At 41.4% G+C, this 22041-nt stretch overlaps 2 protein-coding genes across 3 annotated transcripts in view; both read left to right on the top strand.

Annotated features, from left to right (window-relative positions):
* LOC109888961 (PDZ and LIM domain protein 7-like) overlaps positions 1–9006 on the top strand; it is a 63184-nt gene extending 54178 nt beyond the window's left edge. The window contains exons 10-15 of the mRNA XM_031821801.1: positions 2400–2728; positions 2827–3193; positions 3312–3492; positions 3610–3730; positions 3964–4079; positions 4201–9006. Of these exons, the coding sequence (XP_031677661.1) occupies positions 2400–2728; positions 2827–3193; positions 3312–3492; positions 3610–3730; positions 3964–4079; positions 4201–4290 (1204 nt within the window). The 3' untranslated portion in view covers positions 4291–9006. The remainder of the gene's footprint in view (positions 1–2399; positions 2729–2826; positions 3194–3311; positions 3493–3609; positions 3731–3963; positions 4080–4200) is intronic.
* A 431-nt stretch (positions 9007–9437) lies between these two features.
* The window catches only part of LOC109889867 (bone morphogenetic protein receptor type-1A), a 66773-nt gene continuing 54169 nt past the window's right edge, over positions 9438–22041 (top strand). Inside the window, exon 1 of one of the 2 annotated variants that reach the window (XM_020481644.2) lies at positions 9438–9696. The gene's annotated coding sequence lies outside the window, so the exon portion shown is untranslated. The remainder of the gene's footprint in view (positions 9697–22041) is intronic. The other variant, XM_020481643.2, reaches the window with a different exon arrangement.

The raw sequence follows: 22041 nt of genomic DNA, 5'->3' as shown, positions 1-22041 counted from the left end.
AACGTTATATCAACTTATGATGTGCAGTGGTGGAAAAAGTACCCAATTGTCATACTTGAGTAAAAGTAAAGATACTTTAATAGAAAATGACTCAAGTAAAAGTGAAAGTCATCCAGTAAAATATTACTTGAGTAAAAGTCTAAAAGTATTTGGTCTTAAGTATCAAAAGTAAATGTAATTGATAACATGTACTTAAGTATCAAAAGTAAAAAGTCTTTTCAAATTCCTTATATTAAGCAAACCAGACGGCACGATTTTCTTGTTTTTTAATTTTATGGATAGCCAGGGGCACACTCCAACACTCAGACATAATTTACAAACTAAGCATTTATGTTTAGGGAGTCTGCCAGATCAGCGGTAGTAGGGATGTTCTCTTGATAAGTGCATGAATTGGACCATTTTCCTGTCCTGCTAAGCATCTGAAATGTAACACGTACTTTTGGGTGTCAGGGAAAATGAATGTATGGAGTAAAAAGTACATTAATTTCTTTAGGAATGTAGTGATGTAAAAGTTGTCTAAAATAAAAATAGCAAAGTACAGATACCCCAAAAAACAACTTAAGTAGTATTTTTATCAAGGCACAAGGCGAGACCCAAATGCAGACACAGGAGGCAGAATGGTCATGCAGGCAGGTACAAAGTTATGAAACAGGCAAGAGTCAAAACCGGGAGGGCTAGAAAAGGGAGAATGCAAAAAGCAGGAGAATGGGGGAAAACACTGGTTGACTCGGAAACATACAAGACGAACTGGCACAGAGAGACAGGAAACACAGGGATAAATACACTGGGGAAAATAAGCGACACCTGGAGGGGGTGGAGACAATCACATGGACAGGTGAAATAGATCATGGCATGAAACTAAGTATTTTTACATAAGTACTTTACACCACTGGTTTGAAGGGAATTTATCTTGCCTGTGTGTTTGTGAGAAGTGGGTCCTCTGGCTCACCTTACAGATTCCTAATAATGATGTCATGTCATTGTTTTCTCTTTAATGTGGATTTTGGATGTGTTAACTAATGTTGCAAGGCGTGTTGGCCTTTGCAATGGAGCCAGTTGTGGTGGTTGTGTGCAGAGTGTAGAATATGAGTGGTTTTGTGCATGTGTGTGTGTGTGCTGTATCATATATGGTTTCCTTGATTGATGGTGATGAATACAAATATGGTATATAGGAGCAGAGCTGTGTATCAATTTCATTTGGTTTGGCAGTGTTAGGATCTTGGATTTTCAGAACCTGTTTTATTTGTCTCTATAGGACATACAATTTTCCTTTGTGTGAATGTGTGCTCGCACAAAGGTATTACTATGACACCAAGTTCACCAACACCTCAAAGGGACTACTGATTGGGTGCTGCCCTCTTCAAAAGCTACACAAACTGTGTTTGACCCGTTTTTGACCTCAGACCCTTTTCTGTTGCGCTATAGCTACAGTCTGCAACAGTCTGCCTCCGTCTCCAGGTACTTCTGTGGGGAAGCTTATCCAGATGGCACTGCTCATAGAACATCTGGATAGTGTGCTTCCTTCCCTTATTGTCGACTTCACCTTTGAAATAACACACACTTATTCCCCTCCCTCTATTTATAACTCTAAGGATGATAATCATGCTTTGACAGTGTTCATTTAACCTGCGTTTTAACCTTCCCCTTTCTTACAAATGTATCAACCTGTTTCTCTCTCCTTTCAAATGAAATCGGTTGGCGGCTCTGTGAATCTCTCTCACTGCTATAACCGGGGCTCTCTGTTCTAACACTGTCTCTCTGATACCAGGCTGTCTTTCTTTCTCTCTCTCTCTCTCTCTGTGGGTCTCTGCAATATTAAACTCCCACTAACCTTTACGTTAAACGTGTCTGGGGAAGTGGAGGAGATCCAGGTAAGACTCAAAACATATGTGGACACAGAGTCAGGAAGGAGATAGGTGGCTGTTCAGCATACTAGGTATTATCATGAGGCATATTAGTGTTAAAGGGATATGTCAGGATTTTGGCAGGGTCAGATGAACCCGTGGATATGATGTTTATGTCTATGCATCCAGTATGAAGGAAGTTAGAGGTAGTTTTGCGAACCAATGCTAACTAGCGCAAGGACTTCGAGCCAATGCTAGTAAGCAATTGTGCTAGCGCTAGTTAGCAACTTATTTCAAACTACACGCAGATGATATCCATGAGTTCATCTGACTTTGGGAAAGTAGATAAAGGGCCTCATTGCCAAGATCCTGAAGTATCCCTTTAACAGTATCCTTATGAGTAACTGGTACTTGTAGTACAGTTTCCTAATTTAGATAGTTTATATAATATATCAATGACAGTTCAGAAAACTTCTGAAGTAATAAGACTAGTAGAGATATGTTTGAATTTAGGTGGTGATGATGTCACTCAGCTTCTTGTTTATCCTTCTGCAGCCTATATGGCCAGGCTCCCCCCATGCAAAAAGCCCCTCCCATGTACCAGGGGCAATCCATGTACCAGGGGCTTTGTATGCAGAAGGGACCTCCCATGAAGCAGGGACCTTCCATGTACCAGGGGCCTGCTATGCAGCAGGGACCTCCCGTGTACCAAGGGCCTCCAATGCACCAGGGACCACCCATGTACCAGGGCCCCCCCATGCACCAGGCCCCGCCTATGCAGCGACATCCCATGCAGCAGCCTCCTCCCATGCAGCAAAGCTCCATCCAGATCCCTGTGGGCCCTCCTCCACCCAAGGTGGTCAGCACAGCCTGCATTGTGCCAGGTAGTTACAGCAGGGGGTGCTGTGTGGCCGTTTGTTTGTGTTAATAATATGGTAAGTATGGATAGTGTTGACTAACCGTGTGTCTCTTTGGGTCATAGCTCCAGCCCCTGTTCCAACCCCAGCCACAGCCCCAGCCGCCCCTGAACCCCCCTCCAGCAGGCCACCCTGGATCACAGACAACTCTTTTGCCAACAAGTTTGACCCCAGCAAGAGCACCAGCACCAGCATGAAAGTGCCCGCTCTACCTCAGAGTGCCCCACCAGCACCGGCCTACATCCCAAACCCTGGCTCCGCCCACGCCCCTCCCTCCGCCCCAAGCCCTGCCTATAATCCCAGCCCCGCCCCCTACAACCCCGCCCCTGCCCCCTTCCCTCCCATTGCCCGGGGCGTAGCCCAAAGGGCGGAGCGCTTTGCTGCCAACAGCAGCAGAGCACCCCTCTGTGGCGCTTGCAACAACATGATCCGGTAACAACAACGATACACCGTCAGTGGAAACACAGCCACTCAAACAGAAACACAGTGTTTGGCTTCAGAAATGGCCGTTGTCACCGCCTTTGTCCTCATTCGCTATCTGTCGTTACAGGGGACCCTTCCTGGTGGCCTTGGGTCGCTCCTGGCACCCAGAAGAGTTCAACTGTCACTACTGCCACACATCGCTGGCAGACTGCAGCTTTGTGGAGGAGCAGAACGCAGTGTACTGTGAGAACTGCTATGGAGAGTTCTTTGCCCCCACCTGTGCACGCTGCAACACCAAGATCATGGGGGTGAGATGTCAGATACAAACACACAGACATGTACGACACACACAAAAGCGCTTTGTTTAGCCTATGCAGCATATAACCACAAATGCACCCAGACAATAACCTTTTGTCCCTGTGCAGGAGGTGATGCATGCTCTGCGGCAGACATGGCACACCACCTGCTTTGTGTGTGCTGCCTGTGGCAATGCCTTTGGAAACAGCCTATTCCACATGGAGGATGGGGAGCCTTACTGTGAGAAAGGTACTTTACGTAAATGGAATGGCACATAATGAAAAGCCACAAATGTTAAATGTTTCCTTTAGAGCCCAAACCAGCTTCTGCTGACATTTTTGCCATAATGTACTCTGTGCAAGCAGCTTCTGCAACTGAACTACATTTTGAATTATACACATAAAGACACATTTTTTATGCATGTAACTTTGTTACTATTTTCACCATTTGCTAGTGTTTTCAGTCTATCCTCTCTCTTTCAGATTACATTTCACTTTTCAGCACCAAATGCCATGGCTGTGACTTCCCAGTAGAAGCGGGAGACAAGTTCATTGAAGCACTGGGTCATACCTGGCACGATACCTGCTTTGTCTGTGCAGTAAGAATGACTACACAGCTGTACATGTTTCTGATGTATAAAACTGTTATAACTAAGATCTCTGGGAATGTAACAAAAATGGATGGTTTGTGAGATTCACAATTCTGTTTGTCTCACACAGGTGTGCCATGTGAACCTGGAGGGCCAGCCCTTCTACTCCAAGAAAGACAAGCCCCTGTGCAAGAAGCATGCTCACGCCATCAACGTGTAAATGCTCCATCTGCAGCCTTATTGGGTGGTGGGCAGGTACTTACGTAGCTATGCCCAAGCCTTGGCAATGAGCCCTGTAGAGGGGGCATTGATCCCAGTGTTAATGATGAAAAATACAAGCTGAAGATGGTAGCGGCAAGATTGACCGTCAGTCGTGACAAAATATTAGTTAGGTTTGTGTTTATTAATTTCACTGACAAATGAATTCTAATGTATATTTTATATCAGAGAATTCTGATGTAAACCCTTTGCTATTCCACTGAGTTCCTAGAGGGCCTCAATCCAGGGAGGTTGGAGCTACAGCCTACAGACACATGCAGACTGAGTGGAGTAGCAGGGTTCTTCAGTAAATAAGATGCCTTATTTCACAGCAACACTGTGTGCTTTGTTTTGAATGTAAAACCCCAAATAGCGAAACACAAATAGCTTGCAGTGAATGTAGTAAGACCGTTTTAGGATTGTATACACTAGATTTAACATGATAATGCCTCACACTGTGAACTGTTACAGTATATCATGACACATGTAAGCCTACTAATACTGTTGGATTTCACAGAGCTATTATTATACATTATAGTTTAGTAGGTGATATTTATTGCAACTTTGACCGTTATATTATTTATTTACATAGAATAAAATGAAAGCATAACATCCATGGATGTTTATATTGCTGATAAAGCAAAAAAAGGTATATTGCATTTTGTTGACAGCTGCATGATACAGAGGTTCATAGTATTATATGAAGTACATCACTCAAACTTCTTCATCCTGGATTCATTTGAGATCCAGTCAAAAAACAATACAAAGATAGCAATATGTTACATTATGATACAGTAGTAACATACATCCTTAGGGATACAGGTAGAAGATGAGGAAACCTCTATTTATGGGGTAGGGAAGTTAGGGGTTTTGGAATGTGTCTCATAAACGTGGAAATCGAGGAAGTACCCTAGATCTTTTTACAGCATGTAAGAGAGACGAGCACTGGCCTGGGGTCTTACAAATACATTTTACGCAGCAAAAGTCTATGCATCCTCTGTATGAAGCTCTACAATTAAACAAGAATTTATAGGAAATATCTGTCAAGGCCAAAAACAGCCATTCACAATAATTTCGCTCTCATTAGCACACACTTAAAGGTCAGTTGTGACCTTGTGCTTGTGTACAGATGCTTTACTTTGAGTTTATTTTGTACATCTGTGTATTTTCTGTGTTTGTGTATGTATGCATGCAAGAGTCTGTACATGATTGTCAGTGCATGTCTACTGAGGCAACATCCGTATTAGTTACTGTATGTATTTGTGCCACTGGAATAGCAAGGTTTATTGTGATTTGACATAACTCTGAGAACACTAGACTAAGTACTTTTGATATGCGTATGTATGTAGATCAACGTGTAAGGAAAGCATAGTCAGTGCCAGTTCAGAATAAACCTTACATGGTACCATTGAGGGAAATGAAGGAAGACTTGAATTGTTGCTAAATAGTTGTTTAAGCAAAGTTCAGCATATTGAAACTAGTTATATAGTTTCCAACCACTAGAGTGCAACAGAGTGTTGAAACCATGCTGGCTACTTGGTATGCCTCACATGCTAGTCACTATTTATACATCGTACACTCACTGTATGTTCCCTTGGCCCCACCCCAGCAAACACTGCAAAGCCATTTGTCACCCCTGTACACTGATCATACGCAACAGCTCAATGTCAATATTTTTTACAGACCCCATGTGTCAGCCATATACTGTATTGACACTTCCTCCATAATCAGATACATAATCTATATTGTGAATTTTGCCAAGAGGAAGAAGACATAATGCTTAATCAAGATGGGTAGAACTGAAAGTTGATGATAAAATGGCTGTGCATCCCAGTAAGGCCATTTTTAGGCAATGCGATTTTGTGTTATCTGGTATCCGAAAGACCTTGTCATCAGCCCAAACTGTCAATATACAGTACCAGTGAAAAGTTTGGACACACCTACTCATTCAAGGGTTTTTCTTTATTTTTACTATTTTCTACATTGTAGAATAATAGTGAAGACATCGCAACTATGAAATAACACAGTTGGAATCATGTAGTAACCAAAAAAAGTGTTAAACAAATCCAAATATATTTTATATTCTTCAAAGTAGCCACCCTTTGCCTTGATGACAGCTTTGCACACTCTTGGCATTATATCAACCAACTTCAAGAGGAATGCTTTTCCAACAGTCTTGAAGGAGTTCCCACATATGCGGAGCACTTGTTGCCTCCTTTTCCTTAACTCTGCGGTCCAACTCATCCCACACCACCTCAATTGGGTTGAGGTCGGGTGATTGTGGAGGCCAGGTCATCAGATGCAGCACTCCATCACTCTCCTTCTTGGTCAAATAGCCCATACACAGCCTGGAGGTGTGTTTTGGGTCATTGTCCTAATGAAAAACAAATGATAGTCCCATTAAGCGAAAACCAGATGGGATGGCGTATCGCTGCAGAATGCTGTGGTAGCCATGCTGGTTAATTGTGCCTTTAATTCTAAATAAATAACAGACAGTGTCACCAGCAAAGCACCGCTACACCATCAAACCTCCTCCTCCATGCTTCACGGTGGGAACCACACATGCGGAGATCATCCGTCACCTACTCTGCATCTCACAAAAACATGGCGGTTGGAACCAAAAATCTCAAATTTGGACTCATCAGACCAAAGGACAGATTTCCACCGGTCTAATGTCCATTGCTTGTGTTTCTTGGCCCAGTCTCCTCTGAACAGTTGATGTTGAGATGTGTCTGTTACTTGACCTCAGTGAAGCATTTATTTGGACTGCAATTTCCGAGGCTGGTAACTCTAATGAACTTATCCTCTACAGCAGAGGTATCTCTGGGTCTTCCTTTCCTGTGGTGGTCCTTGTGAGATCTAGTTTCATCATACCGCTTGATGGTTTTTGCGATTGCACTTGAAGAAAGTTCTTGAAATTTTAATTTCTTAAAGTACTGATGGACTTTTGTTTCTCTTTGCTTATTTGAGCTGTTCTTGCTATAATATGGAGTTGGTCTTTTACCAAATAGGGCTATCTTCTGTATACCACCCCTACCTTGTCATAACAGAACTGATTGGCTTAAACACATTAAGAAGGAAAGAAATTCCACAAATTAACAAGGCACACCTGTTAATTTAAATGCATTCCAGGTGACTATCTCATGAAGCTGGTTGAGATAATGCCAAGAGTGTGCAAAGCTGTCATCAAGGCAAAGGGTAGCTACTTTGAAGAATCTCAAATATAAAATATATTTTGATTTGTTGAACACTTTTGGTTACTACATGATTCCATATGTGCTTTTTCATAATTTTGATGTCTTCACTGTTATTATAAACGTGGTGGTTTGAGCCCTGAATGCTGATTGGCTGACATCCGTGGTATATCAGACTGTATACCACACACCCTCGGGCCATATTGCTGAATTCTACAATTTAGAAAATAGTAAAAAATAAAGAAAAACCCTTGAATGAGTAGGTGTGTCCAAACTTTTGACTGATACTGTATGTGGTTCCAATGCTCACTTGTGTAGTCAACATTGGCAATAACACTATAAAACAATAGTGTATCACATATATTACAGTTTTATATAATTTCACAGTCCATTCCCAAATATGACCATAACTTCTCTCTGCTGTTTGTCATTCATTCCATTTAGGTAAGAGGTCTCTCTGGTGCATCTCTGCCCTCTGTATAGAGAGACCACTGTATTAAGATGATCCATTTTAATGTCAGTTTTAGTTTGCCGAGTGGTCTTTCTGATTTTGGTTCACATGTTATTTCTGTATTGCTGTATATTAAACACTTGTAAGGCTGCAAGATGTATATCCAGTGTGTAAAAGGGATTGCTTCTTCTTCCATGTTCTGTGTTTTGATGGGGGAAAGTATTTTTCTAGAGTAGTATTTTTCTTAAAATAGACATACTTGGAATGATATAACAACCACTTAAATCTGATAATTTATTTACTTATTTACATTCATTTGTTTTTGAAGCACTAACTGAAATATGGCCTTGATCTTTGAGTAGTATGATTTTATTTTTTGGGGCTGGACTGTGTTGGGGGAATAGGATTGTCATTTTTCTATTGTATATTATTAATAACACATTACCTTGTTTCATATCTTGCTGCATTTGTACTTAGAACCCTATCGTCTTTATAAACAAGGTATTTTTATGTGGAACATTGATGTATTTGGAGTGTAAAACCCCATATTTCAAATGTATCGCCATGCCTGGCCTGCGATAACACTAACTATGCATCAAAATAGGAAAATGTTTTATGCATTGCTTTTAGTGAACTGCATCTGACTGCTATCAGAACAGAATTACATGGAGAAAGGATATACATTGAAGATTTTAGATTTGAACAGTAGTCTACTGTGACATGGTATATATAATTGTATGAGATGAATCTGTGCGTGTGTGTATCAATCTTGGGAAGGAAATGGGCTTGATTTCCTCTCTATTGAGGACATCCTGAATGGACTGTGTTAGAGGGATGGCCTTAATTTATGCATGCTGTGTATTGAATACCATGATCTTAATGTCCTGTATATTGTTCAGTAAAGACTACCAATTACAATTTTTTGTTTTACAACCACGTTTGCCTGTATTATGGGAGTCAATGTTGAAAGGCTGCTGGTATCTCTAGGACAGGTTGAATCTTTGAAATTTGTCAATAAACATTTTATTTCACAGCGTGAATGTCTTTCATGTTGATTTATCGTTCCACCTCATCTCCCTTATTCTTCATCTCCTATCCTCCTCATCACTATCCTTTCCACCCGTTAGTTCTTAATCTCCTTTATCCATGTTTTTGAATCCCTCATCTCCTCACTCGCCCTTTCCACCTTGTCCTCCTTTTTCACCCTCTCTTTGCTTCTCCAGTTTGCAATACTTGTCCAGCCCATTGCCTCCTCCCTCTTCCACGCCACCCTTCTTCTCTGACATATGTCTCTTACTCTCCAGACTGTTCTATTTGTGAGTAGAATACTGCATGCATGTGTCTAATTTCATGTCAGAGAAATACGAATACAGTAGATCTGTCCATTTTACGCCAGAGGGCGTTAGACGTAATTGGGACATACTTGAATTATCCACAGAAATACTCCCACCGCGACCCGCTCCCCCTCAAATGGTTGCGCACTCGCTGCAGTGATTGGAAGGTTTTGGTCTGGAATTATCTCTTCTCGCGCAGGACTGGGTATGTGCGCTTGATCAAATGACATAGTCGGAGCCTGAAACATAGCAAGGAGAGCTGGGCCGTTGTAAAAACAGAATTTTTGGAAAATATACACAACATTTTGCAACTTCAATACGAAATATATAGATATAAGGGAGTGATCGCCCGGAACCAAAAGGATTGGCCACATCTGCTGGAGAAAAAGGTGAGGTGGGATTACATCTAGGCTACATCATAAACCTGTGAATTCTGTTCTGACTTTTTAGAAAAAGTTTGTTTTAGCTTCTGAAAAATAACAGAACGTAGCTAAAGAAAAGTTGTATTCGTTATAAAAGTTGCTGTAGTTTTATTTTTGTTAGACTATGTTGGCAGTGTTTTGAATGTAGCCACTTGTTTGCCAGAGTTTACTATAAGTGAACTAGATTGTTGGCGCTAGCTCGCTAACGTTAGCTTAGCCACTTAACTCGTTTTCTAGTAACGTTACTTCGACTAGCAAACCTAACACTGAACTTTGATATTTACAGAATTGGTTATCCAGAGTATTATTTGTTTATTTTTTGCCTCCAGTTTAAATTGTTTTATAAATTAATTCACTCGTTACACAATGAAAGTTGTCTTGCTAGTTAGCACAGAGCGGTGCTAGCCAGCAACAATTATTGTACTTACTGCGCTTCCGGAGACATTGCAACAATGTGTTACAAATTGTACTGAGTGAATGTCATGAGGTTGGAACCATTTGTATCAAATGATGATATTAATCAAGTATTTTTCCCTTTCTGCGGAGGTTGACTGCGTTTAGTTAATTGTCAACATTGTTGACAAGTAACGTTAGACAATATTTTTGAATTTACTTACTTACAAGCCTAGCTAGTAGGCTATAGCCTAACGTTCCTAAATGTATTGATTATACATTGCTAACAGTAACTTTAGTTGTTCACTGATAAAAACGGTCAGTTGTCTCAAAGTAGGCCAATTCATTGTTCTGTCGTTGTGAGTTTGTGAGTGTGTTTTGTAACAAGTGTTGACGGTCCAGAAGATTGAAGAAGGCATAATGTTACCACCTCAAGTACTGATAACAAAAAATCATCCAAGTGGGCATTAATGATGCTTATTTATAGGTGTTACACACAGGATACTTTTTTTGCATTTCAGAACATGTTGCTAATAGTGGAATGATAGTGTTTCACACTATTACTAACCCCCCAGTGTTGATTGGCTGTGATATTTGCAAGGGGGGGGGGGGCGCGCATCTGACAAAATGGGAAAGCTGTTCTGACTTTGGCTGTGTTATTTAGTGGGAATTGTTATTTTATGGTTGTTAATTCTACACTGTTTGCTCAATTTCAGTCTGTGAGAAAACAAGCACTGAATAGTATAGCTAATCATTGTACCAAATTATTTTTTTTATTTGTTTATTATTTATTTTATTTGAGCCTTTTTTACTTTGGGATTTGGTCCAACAGTTTACAAACACCTGTAAAAACAAATGTTTAATTGAAAATATATTTTACATAGATTTTTATATGGTACAATAATTCCCTACACTAATCATATGTGTAGCGCTATTTTAATAATGAGACTTCACATCAGCTCTCAATTTGCTAGCTATAAGCACACACGTAGTTTGAATGAAGGAGTTTTGGGTAGGCTATCAAATTTTATTTGTAGCATGCACCGAATACAACAGGTACCGTGAAATGCTTACTTACAAACCCTTAACCAACAATGCAGTTCAATTAATAGTTAAGAAAATAATTACAAAATAAAGTTTAAAATAAATACATTAAAATGTATATCTCTGTCCTGTAATCTATGGCTTCTGGTTGGGATATGTATGTACGGTTACTGTGGGGACGATGTCGTTGATGCACTTACTGATGAAGCCAATGACAGGTGGTATACTCCTCAATGCCATTAGATGAATCCCGGAACATATTCCAGTCTGTGCTAGCAAAACAGTCCTGTAGCATCTGCGTCATTGACCGAGACACTGGTACTCCCTGCTTTAGTTTTTGCGTGTAAGCAGGAATCAGGAGGATAGAATTATGATGGTCTAGAGTTTTTGGTCTAGTATTTTTTTTCTCTCTCCTCTGGTTGCACATGTGACATGCTGGTAGAAATTAGGTAAAACTGATTTAAGTTTGCCTGCATTAAAGTCCCAGGCTACTATGAGCGTCATTTCTGGATAAGCATTTTCTTGTTTGCTTATGGCCTTACACAGCTCATTGAGTGCGGTCTTAGTGCCAGCGTCGGGTTGTGGTGGTAAATAAACAGCTACGAATAATATAGATGAGAACTCTCTTGGTAGATAGTGTGGTTTACAGTTTATCATGAGGTACTCTACCTCAAGCAAGCAATACCTCGAGACTTCTTTAATATTAGACATTGTTATTGGCAAATAGACACATCCTCGCCCCTCATCTTACCAGACGTAACTGCTCTGTCCTGCCGATTCACGGAAACCCCAGCCAGTTCTAGATTATTCGCGTCGTCGCTCAGCCACGGCTTGGTGAAACATAAGATATTACCGTGTTGAGTGTCTCGTTGGTAGCATAGTCTTGATCGTAGATCATACAGTTTATTTTCCAGTGATTGCACGTTGGCCAATAGGACGGATGGTAGTGGCGGTTTACCCACTCGCTGACGAATTCTCGCAAGGCGCCCCGAACTCCGCCCCCTGTATTTCCGTCTTCACGCGAATTACACTGATTTGGGCCTGGTCTGGGGAAAGCAGTATATCCTTTGCATAGGACTCATTAAAGAAAAAATCTTTGTCCATTTCGAGGTGAGTAATTGTTGTTCTGATGTCCAGAAGCTCTTTTTGGTCATAAGAGACTGTAGCAGCAACATTACGTACAAAATAAGTTACAAACATTGTGAAAAAAACAAACAAAATAGCACAGTTGGTTAGGAGCCCATAAAATGGTGCCAGGTCAATGGTTGAATTCCCTGTGGACTATCATCATTGCTCATCATAAATGATTCTATCATCAACATGTAATGTGATAAAGTCCTCAGTGATTATGAAAGTATTAATTCAGGTTTTTGGTCCCTTGCTAGTTCATTTGTCTGGATGTGGTATGTGGCCTAAATTGAAATTACAGTTCTATGGCACAATATTGAATCTAATGTTGTAGGCCTCAATTATACACACCACATTCAATCAGTGAACCTTGTTAGTGAGACACCTTCAAATCTGGTAATACACACACTCCAAACACTCATACAAACACTACTTCAGTAGAGGTCTGCTTTTCACAGGGAAAATACTCAGGGTCTCCTCTCTCTCATGGGGTGTCAGTCACATCTGAATGGAACATTTTTGGCCATGCTTTTCTCATCTGTACAAAGTGAATAGCTGGCTTTAATCTGAGCCTGGATTGGGATGGCACTGCATTGTGCTACCCACAATCCAATGCTGAAGGCAACCTTGGAGTGAAAGGGGTCCGGAACGTAGGGAGGTCAAAAACCAGATGGAGGACCTGACTGTGAAACTGTCTACTTTAAGGGGCCTGGAGGAGAGGCATGGGGTAGGAGAAGTAGATTTATAAAGGGGGAGGAAAAATAAATTAAATCTAAAGTCTAACATTATACATATGCCAGACAGCTGAACATTCTACGGCTTACCCCGGGGCTCTCCATTACTGAAATAACACAGGCCAGTAGTTGGGGAGGGAGACTAGGCGAGGATGAAGAGGTAGAGGAAGAATGGCTAATAATCTCATGGTGGGGATTGTTCCAGGTATTCAAACCATAAGCACTTGACAAGAAATGTCAATATTTAGACATAGCTGAAAGTCTTCATAGTTCATATAGACCTAAGCCTAGTGTCTCTAGCAGTAATTGTGTACCCAGTATCTTGATCTGACACAGTGACTATAGCAGGAGTCTAGCCCTGCTCTGCAGCGGAGGGTGATTCATTAGCCAGAGCTCTGTTACTGTGAACGTAATGGAGTTTAGACAGGAATGGGCATGGATTCAGTAACTGGTACATAATTCTGATATGATTTATATGCACATGATGTACAGATCAGAGGTTTGCTGTTTATCAGGAGGATATAGCTAGATGGAAGTATCATCTTTTTAATAGAATGATTATCACGCATGGGCCATTTGTTTTGTCTCCCATGCTCCTGCTCGACAGCTGCCATTGCAGTTGAACTTTGAAATGGGCATAGCCTACATGTGGGAAATCAAAATATGCTTATGAATGTACTTTCATTAAATAACCTACATTGTTTTCATGAAGTCCATTCTTAGTATGTGGTGTGTGTATTGATAGGACTATTTATTTCCTAGAAATACAGTTGTTTCAGTACTAAAGTCTAACATAAACCAGAACTTGCCTGCTTTGCTTGCTCTTAGTGGAGGGAAAGAGGGAAGCAAAACATTCTCCTGCTCATATATTTTCTCAAGCACTTTAAATCCACAATGCTTGTTTTTCTAACCTCCCTTTATGTTTAAGAATGTCTTTCCCCCTGCCTTGCTTCTGTTGTCTTGCAGCCCTCTCTCCCCTCTCTGAGAGCGTTTCCAATCAGAGGCAGAGTGAGGGATCAGATTGCTCGGGGAGTCTCAAAGGCTTTCTGGCAAGGTGGCAGTGGGAAGGTGGTGGAGATGAAGGCGGGGAGGGAAGGGGCAGCGCACGGATCAAGTTTCACATCCCAACGCCTTCCTCTTTCTGCTGCGCCTCCCCCAGCCAACCCCCCTCTCCTTCCCATAACCCCCCTCCCCATCCCCTCAGCCTGGAGACAGAGTGGCTGAGATGGCGGAAGAAAACATGCAATCCTACTCTCTCTCCATACATCCACCTCAGACTCCAGCAGCCTCTCTGGAGCGTAGAGAAGCAGATAAATAGAGACTTTAACTCTAACCCATCACCATTAGAATGTACACAGAGCACTGTTTCAGCCAGTGAACGTTAGGAGTGCTCTAGGCTTGGGCGGTATCCAGATTGTCATACCTTCATACCGACATTGTGCCATACTGGGATATTTGGTAATACCAACACTGAATACAAGGGCTGCTATTTTCAAACTCCTCTGAGCTTTTGTAATCCTAAGGTTAGCAACGCTAACAAGTAGGGGATTCTCTGCTGTTACCGGCAAGCAAAACACTTAGCTAGATAGCGAACTTAGTTACTAAATGATCAAGTCAAATGTCGAACTGCAGAGAATTTAGCACATTTTAGACAGTTAACTTAATAGTTATAAGATGTCTTGCTGGCAAACATTTAATTGTGAATTCCAGTCTGTAACTAGATCACCTGGCGCGTGCCGCACAACATTGAGTGACTCAAGGCCACGGTCTCTCTTCATTGTGTGCTTGTAAATAAACACCACGTGCCTGGGTACTACCGGTAAGCTTCATAATGAAAAATGATCTGACAGGTGAAAGCTACACATATTCAATGTATTAAACTTCGAAATAAATCGTTTAGATTGTATTGAAAAAACACCCCATCGCTCTTTCCAAATACCCCAATATACAGTTTACAGCCTAAGTTTGCTCTGCTCCCCGTAGGCTGTATAAACCTGTAGCAATTCATGCTGGCTTTTGAAAATATGCTGGACATTTTATTCTCTTGACATTTCATCTATTTGCATTCTGTACACTTTGTTTTCTTGTGGCAAAGATTTATTTACATATGTAACAATTCAACATAAGGCTGGGCGATATGACCAAAATATTAGGCTATTAGGCTTTTAAAAAAAGAAGAAAAAAAATCCAATATGGCGTTTTATTTTATGTTTCTGAACAATATAAGTTCTAAATACGTTTTATGAGTAGTGCATGACCCTAGGATGGCAACAAATGAATTCTAAGTTGTTTTAATGGGCCATTCTGATTTTGTTTTATACTGAACCAAACGAGGACAACTGACTATAACCATGTTTACAGCCAACCTTTTTTATGTGAATATAGTACATGTCGGATAAAATAAATAACTGAATATAAACTGAATATATTTTGGTAGACTTTCCAAATTTTGAAACAAAATATGCTAGACAAGGTGATCTTTTTGTGTCTGTAAAATGAATTATGCGAGAAAGGTCTATGGAACTGCTTCTATGGGCAAATATTGATATAATAACCATCATATCGAAGTAAATTTGATGTCACGTTGTGTGGTCCTCCCATTAGGACTTGCTGGGAAAGCATGCAGTTTATTAAACTAAAGATGAAATAAATGAACTTCACAGGGTGGTGAACGTGCAAGGGGGGATGAGCTTGATGTTCCTTTCCAATGAATATCTAGTCTTATTCTGTTGATAATCAATATTTGGCTGCCGTTTGGAAAAATAGAAATCTCACTTTTGTCCATATAATCTCATGTAGGCTATACGTGCACTCTAGCCAGCAGCTCACAGACAGCACTGTTGGCTAGAGCGCACGTGCCAATACCAGAGTGGGCACAGTCGCTATATAAAGCAATACTTTTTTTGGTGCAAACCATCAGTAGAGTTAAATGCAATAGAAACCCATTTAATATGTATTATTTTTTAAATTTGGTACATTGGAATTTAACTGCAAAACTAATTTGATGTGCACTACGTCATCACGCACAGCCTTTTAACGGCAACAAGTCAGTTGGTGGAAACATCTTTATGCAGATTTTAGAATATTCACATGAGAATGTTGCCAATTGGATGGAAACCTAGCTAGTGAAGTAATCCAATTTCTTTATTTTTTTTGTGCGTCAACATTTTAGGCTGTTTGTGGATCCGTAGCGGTATACCTTAAACAACGATATCACCCAGCCCTAATTCAACATGTTGCTTGTAAAGGAATAGCCCATTTAGTTTTTCCAATATATACACAGTGTGCGAGAAGCCATTTATCGAGTCTTCAAATGTTTACATCTTCCCTGCACTTGTTGAATAGTGATTGACTTAGAAGGGTTCAGGTGTGCAAACGTTTGTCTTCCATCCATTTCGATTCAACAGCCTTTCATTGACATGCAGTGAAGAGTTTAGTGGCATAGTATAGGTTTGTTCTACATGATTGGTTTAAGAATGACTGGCCTTGATGATATTTACCATGCAAGCTTCAGTTGTCCTTTAATGGTATTGATCTTTCTTTAAATACACTGAGCCATCCGAGTGAATAATTTAGAGCTCACGCTAATGTGAACAGAGGGAGGGACAGAGATTGTGTGGATGGCAACTGAAATGATTTTGTATCTTTTAATGGATAAAGTAGAAAAGGCCAGGGAGTTTTTTTTTTTACGTAGTTTTATATTGGGAAATCCCTGATTTGTAAACTAAGAAAATGTTCTTATTTCGAGCAATGTGATTTATAAAAACAAGCATTGTATGATGGAGACCTTAATGCTTCTGTGAAAGAATGCTGTTTTTGTGTGTTTAAATGTTGAAGGCAACTAAAAGGATAGCATTCCTGGAGAATTCAAATGCTGGAATATTCAGAAAACTGGGGGGGGTTCTGAATCTTTGTCTTGTTTTGTCTTTGTAAAGAAGAAAAGTTGATAAACAGTTAATGCCTATGATATGATGCAGTTTATCCTATGTTCTGCTTTCTTTTTCAAACTGTGCCATGATTGTAAATACTGGATTACCCAGATAAAGGAAAGGACATCAAGTTTATAGTGTTCATCATTCTTTCTCTTGGAGGGTTTGCACTTTATTTTGGGGTAATTATTTTGCCTGAGTTGTGTGATTTAATCTTTTGAAGTTAGTATGGCTCCTTTCCTAACCCCTGTAAACTAACCCTGTCATCCGTTTCCCACCTGGATTTGACCATACATTTGCAGAATAGCTTTTTTAGTGAGTCTTCCATCCTTTAGAGCATGGGTGGCCGACGTGGGTATCAACGGCCTTTCTCTCATTTCCAGGTTGGGACATCTGTTTTGGGGGAAATACTATATCCGGTCTAAGGCAAATGGTCTTTTTGCAATAGAGATGGTGCAAACCAAGAGAAAGTCCTGTTGTAGTGTACCTCTGTTTAGAATATGGGAATAAAATGTATGTTAGGGCTGTGACAGTAATCTAATTAAACGGAAAGGGGATACCTAGTCAGTTACATAACTGAAATGTGTCTTCTGCATTTAACCCAACCCCTCTCAATCAGAGATGGGAACAGTGGGTTAACTGCCTTGCTCAGGGGCAGAAAGGCAGATTTTAACCTTGTCAAATCGGGGATTCGGTCGGTTACTGGCCCAACGTTCTGACTACTAGAATAACCGGGTAACTGCTGGTTATGGATGAAGACCATTGTGAAAATAAAATAACTCAAAACCATTCTAAAATGGGCCTACATTCATTTTAGGATTGGTAAAAAATAAAATAAAAAAAAACTATTTTCATATAGATAAACTATACCTACTAGGGGGACTGTTTATTTCATTATATATACTGCTCAAAAAAATAAAGGGAACACTAAAATAACATGTCCTAGATCTGAATGAATGTAATATTCTTATTAAATACTTTTTTCTTTACATAGTTGAATGTGCTGACAACAAAATCACACAACTTATCAATAGACATCAAATGTATCAACCATTGGAGGTCTGGATTTGGAGTCATACTCAAAATTAAAGTGGAAAACCACACTACAGGCTGATCCAACTTTGATGTAATGTCCTTAAAACAAGTCAAAATGAGGCTCAGTAGTGTGTGTGGCCTCCACGTGCCTGTATGACCTCCCTACAATGCCTGGGCATGCTCCTGATGAGGTGGCGGTCTCCTGAGGGATCTCCTCCCAGACCTGGACTAAAGCATCTGCCAACTCCTGGACAGTCTGTGGTGCAACGTGGCGTTGGTGGATGGAGCGAGACATGATGTCCCAGATGTGCTCAATTGGATTCAGGTGTGGGGAACGGGCGCGCCAGTCCATAGCATCAATGTCTTCCTCTTGCAGGAACTGCTGACACACTCTAGCCACATGAGGGCTAGCATTGTCTTGCATTAGGAGGAACCCAGGGCCAACCGCACCAGCATATGGTCTCACAAGGGGTCTGAGGATCTCATCTCGGTACCTAATTGCAGTCTGGCTACCTCTGGCAAACACATGGAGGGCTGTGCGGCCCCCCAAAGAAATGCCACCTCACACCATGACTGACCCACCGCCAAAACGGTCATGCTGGAGGATGTTGCAGGCAGCAGAACGTTCTCCACGGCGTCTCCAGACTCTGTCACATGTGCTCCGTGTGAACCTGCTTTCATATGTGAAGAGCACAGGGCGCCAGTGGTGAATTTGCCAATCTTGGTGTTCTTTGGCAAATGCCAAACGTCCTGCACGGTGTTGGGCTGTAAGCACAAATCAAATCAAATTTATTTATATAGCCCTTCGTACATCAGCTGATATCTCAAAGTGCTGTACAGAAACCCAGCCTAAAACAGCAAGCAATGCAGGTGTAGAAACACGGTGGCTAGGAAAAACACCCTAGAAAGGCCAAAACCTAGGAAGAAACCTAGAGAGGAACCAGGCTATGTGGGGTGGCCAGTCCTCTTCTGGCTGTGCCGGGTGGAGATTATAACAGAACATGGTCAAGATGTTTAAAATGTTCATAAATGACCAGCATGGTCGAATAATAATAAGGCAGAACAGTTGAAACTGGAGCAGCAGCACAGCCAGGTGGACTGGGGACGGCAAGGAGTCATCATGTCAGGTAGTCCTGGGGCATGGTCCTAGGGCTCAGGTCCTCAGAGAGAGAGAGAGAAAGAAAGAGAGAATTAGAGAAAGCACACTTAAATTCACACAGGGGGGGGGGGGGGGGCGCCAACCCAGACAGGATGACCACATCAGTGAATCAACCCACTCAGGTGACGCACCCCTTCCAGGAACGGCATGAGAGAGCCCCAGTAAGCCAGTGACTCAGCCCCTGTAATAGGGTTAGAGGCAGAGAATCCCAGTGGAAAGAGGGGAACCGGCCAGGCAGAGACAGCAAGGGCGGTTCGTTGCTCCAGAGCCTTTCTGTTCACCTTCCCACTCCTGGGCCAGACTACACTCAATCATATGACCCACTGAACCCCACCTGTGGATATCGGGCCCTCATACCACCCTCATGGAGTCACACAACCCCACCTGTGGATATCGGGCCCTCATACCACCCTCATGGAGTCTGTTTCTGACCGTTTGAGCAGACACATGCACATTTGTGGCCTGCTGGAGGTCATTTTGCAGGGCTCTGGCAATGCTCCTCCTTGCACAAAGGCGGAGGTAGCGGTCCTGCTGCTGGGTTGTTGCACTCCTACGGCCTCCTCCACATCTCCTGATGTACTGGCCTTTCTCCTGGTAGAGCCTCCATGCTCTGGACACTACGCTGACAGACACAGCAAACCTTCTTGCCACAGCTCGCATTGATGTGCCATCCTGGATGAGCTGCACTACCTGAGCCACTTGTGTGGGTTGCAGACTCCGTCTCATGCTACCACTAGACTGAAAGCACCGCCAGCATTCAAAAGTGACCAAAACATCAGCCAGGAAGCATAGGAACTGAGAAGTGGTCTGTGGTCACCACCTGCAGAACCACTCCTTTATTGGGGGTGTCTTGCTAATTGCCGTTAATTTCCACCTGTTGTCTATTCCATTTGCACAACAGCATGTGAAAGTTATTGTCAATCAGTGTTGCTTCCTAAGTGGACAGTTTGATTTCACAGAAGTATGATTGACTTGGAGTTAGATTGTGTTTTTTAAGTATTCCCTTTATTTTTTTGAGCAGTGTATATATATATATATATATATATATTTTTTTTTATTTCACCTTTTATTCAACTGGGTAAGTCAGTTTCCCCAATGCTGGAATGGGTGGGAGCTGTACAGTGTCGGCCCGTAATGCAATTTTATGAATGTTCATGTGGTAAGTAGCTTATCGTTTATAAAACAGGAAATTTACTGTTAATTCCTGTTATTTGGTTACATTAATTTCTGTTGATGCATGTATTAATTAGTAATTTACTGTCCTCATTCTCGGAGAGGAAATGCTGTTTGCAGAGTTCACAACCTGCAACACTTGTGAGAAACCCATTTTGGGTTATTTCATACCATTTACACGCTTCATGTCAGCAATGAACATGTGTCTGGTTTCTTTGTCCTGTTAATGCTAATGGAGCCCACGTGCCTGAGCACGCATAAGTACCTGGCCTCAAATGTAGGGAAGTGTCCATTTGGCTTTTTATTAAATGTTTTAGTTTTTTTTTTGTCTATTAACTCACCACCACTAATAAGCTGAGCTTCTCAGTAATTGTGTCTTCACCTCACCTCACACAGTAATTCAACAAAGATGTGTATATATATACATTTTTACATCCATTCAAATTTATAATGGCTCCTCGCAGTATTTGAAAAATCTTTCCAGCGCTCTCCCCCTCGGGAATCGGCGTTGCTGATAAATAGGCTGTGGACATGTTGCGTCTATCTTAACGATTGTCAATTTCCTCTTTATACTATAGCATAGCTGTCCCCTTTATACTTTCCTTGTCAATTCTAGGCTTGGGTGGTATACTGGGTGTTTTGGAAATAGCCACAGGATGTTTTTTTAATACATTGTAGCTTTTTTGTAAGTAAATGCCTGAAGTCAACTTGTGCAATACATTAGGAGATAAAGCAGGTCTCATACTTCATTTCACCTGTAACCTTTATGAAGCTTACTGCTACACCAAGAAAAGTAACTACACATCAGTCAGATAGCTGAATGCTCGTTCGTCAATTCTCATCCAAATGAGAAGTGCAACTGAAGCACGAAATGTGTCTGATGCCGAGCAGAAATTACAATAAGAAGCATTTTAGATCTACAAGATGTTTCTTTTGTGTTTTAGCTTTCTGCTGTGTTTTGAAAAGGCAAAGCCCTTAGGATGAGTTCTCTGCCACTGCTGTCTTGGTTTCCTTGTGTTTTTTTTTTCTCCTTTGTTCTCGGCCTGTCTGCTCCTCCCCCTCTTCAAGCAGCGCAGGCAGGCCTGTTGCCCTAGCGACTCCAGACTCCACACAGACACAGCGTGAACACATGCTGCTCCAGAGCAGAACTCTTCTTCCTTCAGACAAGCGTGCGTCAACTTTGTTCGTTTGCACAATGTCTCTCGTTCACAATCGCTTGTAAGTCCAAACTCACCAAAAGTTACACATTTATGAGCTGGATTGCCTGTTTTTGCAATTAGTTTATTTAAATTTGTGTTGTTTAGCATATTTAGCTAGCAGCCTCCATGGGACATTTGCTATTACTACAGCTAATTCTGTTAGCATTCTGATAATAGATGGTAAATTCTACTTTTGGAAAACCTAAGGTAGGCCTCGGTTTTTTTGGAGATGAAAGAAACGCACACCTGTTTAGGCGAGGTGCTGGCTAGCGGAGTAGAACGCTTGAAAAAGAAGAGCTGCACACTCTAGGAGCTCCAATGCAGTAAGGTTTTTAAATATTTAAGGAAAGGATAATAAATATTTGCTCTTCTGACAAGCGCTGGTGGCTTTTATTGGCGGGCGCATTTACAGGGTGTGCGTGTGAGTTCCCTCATTCTCTCTATAGGCCTATTTGTCCGTTCAGAAAGTTTCCTAAAGTACCCTGACTGGACTCCATCTCTTTAAGAAGAATCAAACG

Source organism: Oncorhynchus kisutch, linkage group LG4, assembly GCF_002021735.2.
Source record: "Oncorhynchus kisutch isolate 150728-3 linkage group LG4, Okis_V2, whole genome shotgun sequence".
Classification (NCBI taxonomy): Eukaryota; Metazoa; Chordata; class Actinopteri; order Salmoniformes; family Salmonidae; genus Oncorhynchus; species Oncorhynchus kisutch.
Note: the sequence above shows the minus strand (reverse complement) of the source record. Positions and strands in the feature narration are given on the sequence as shown.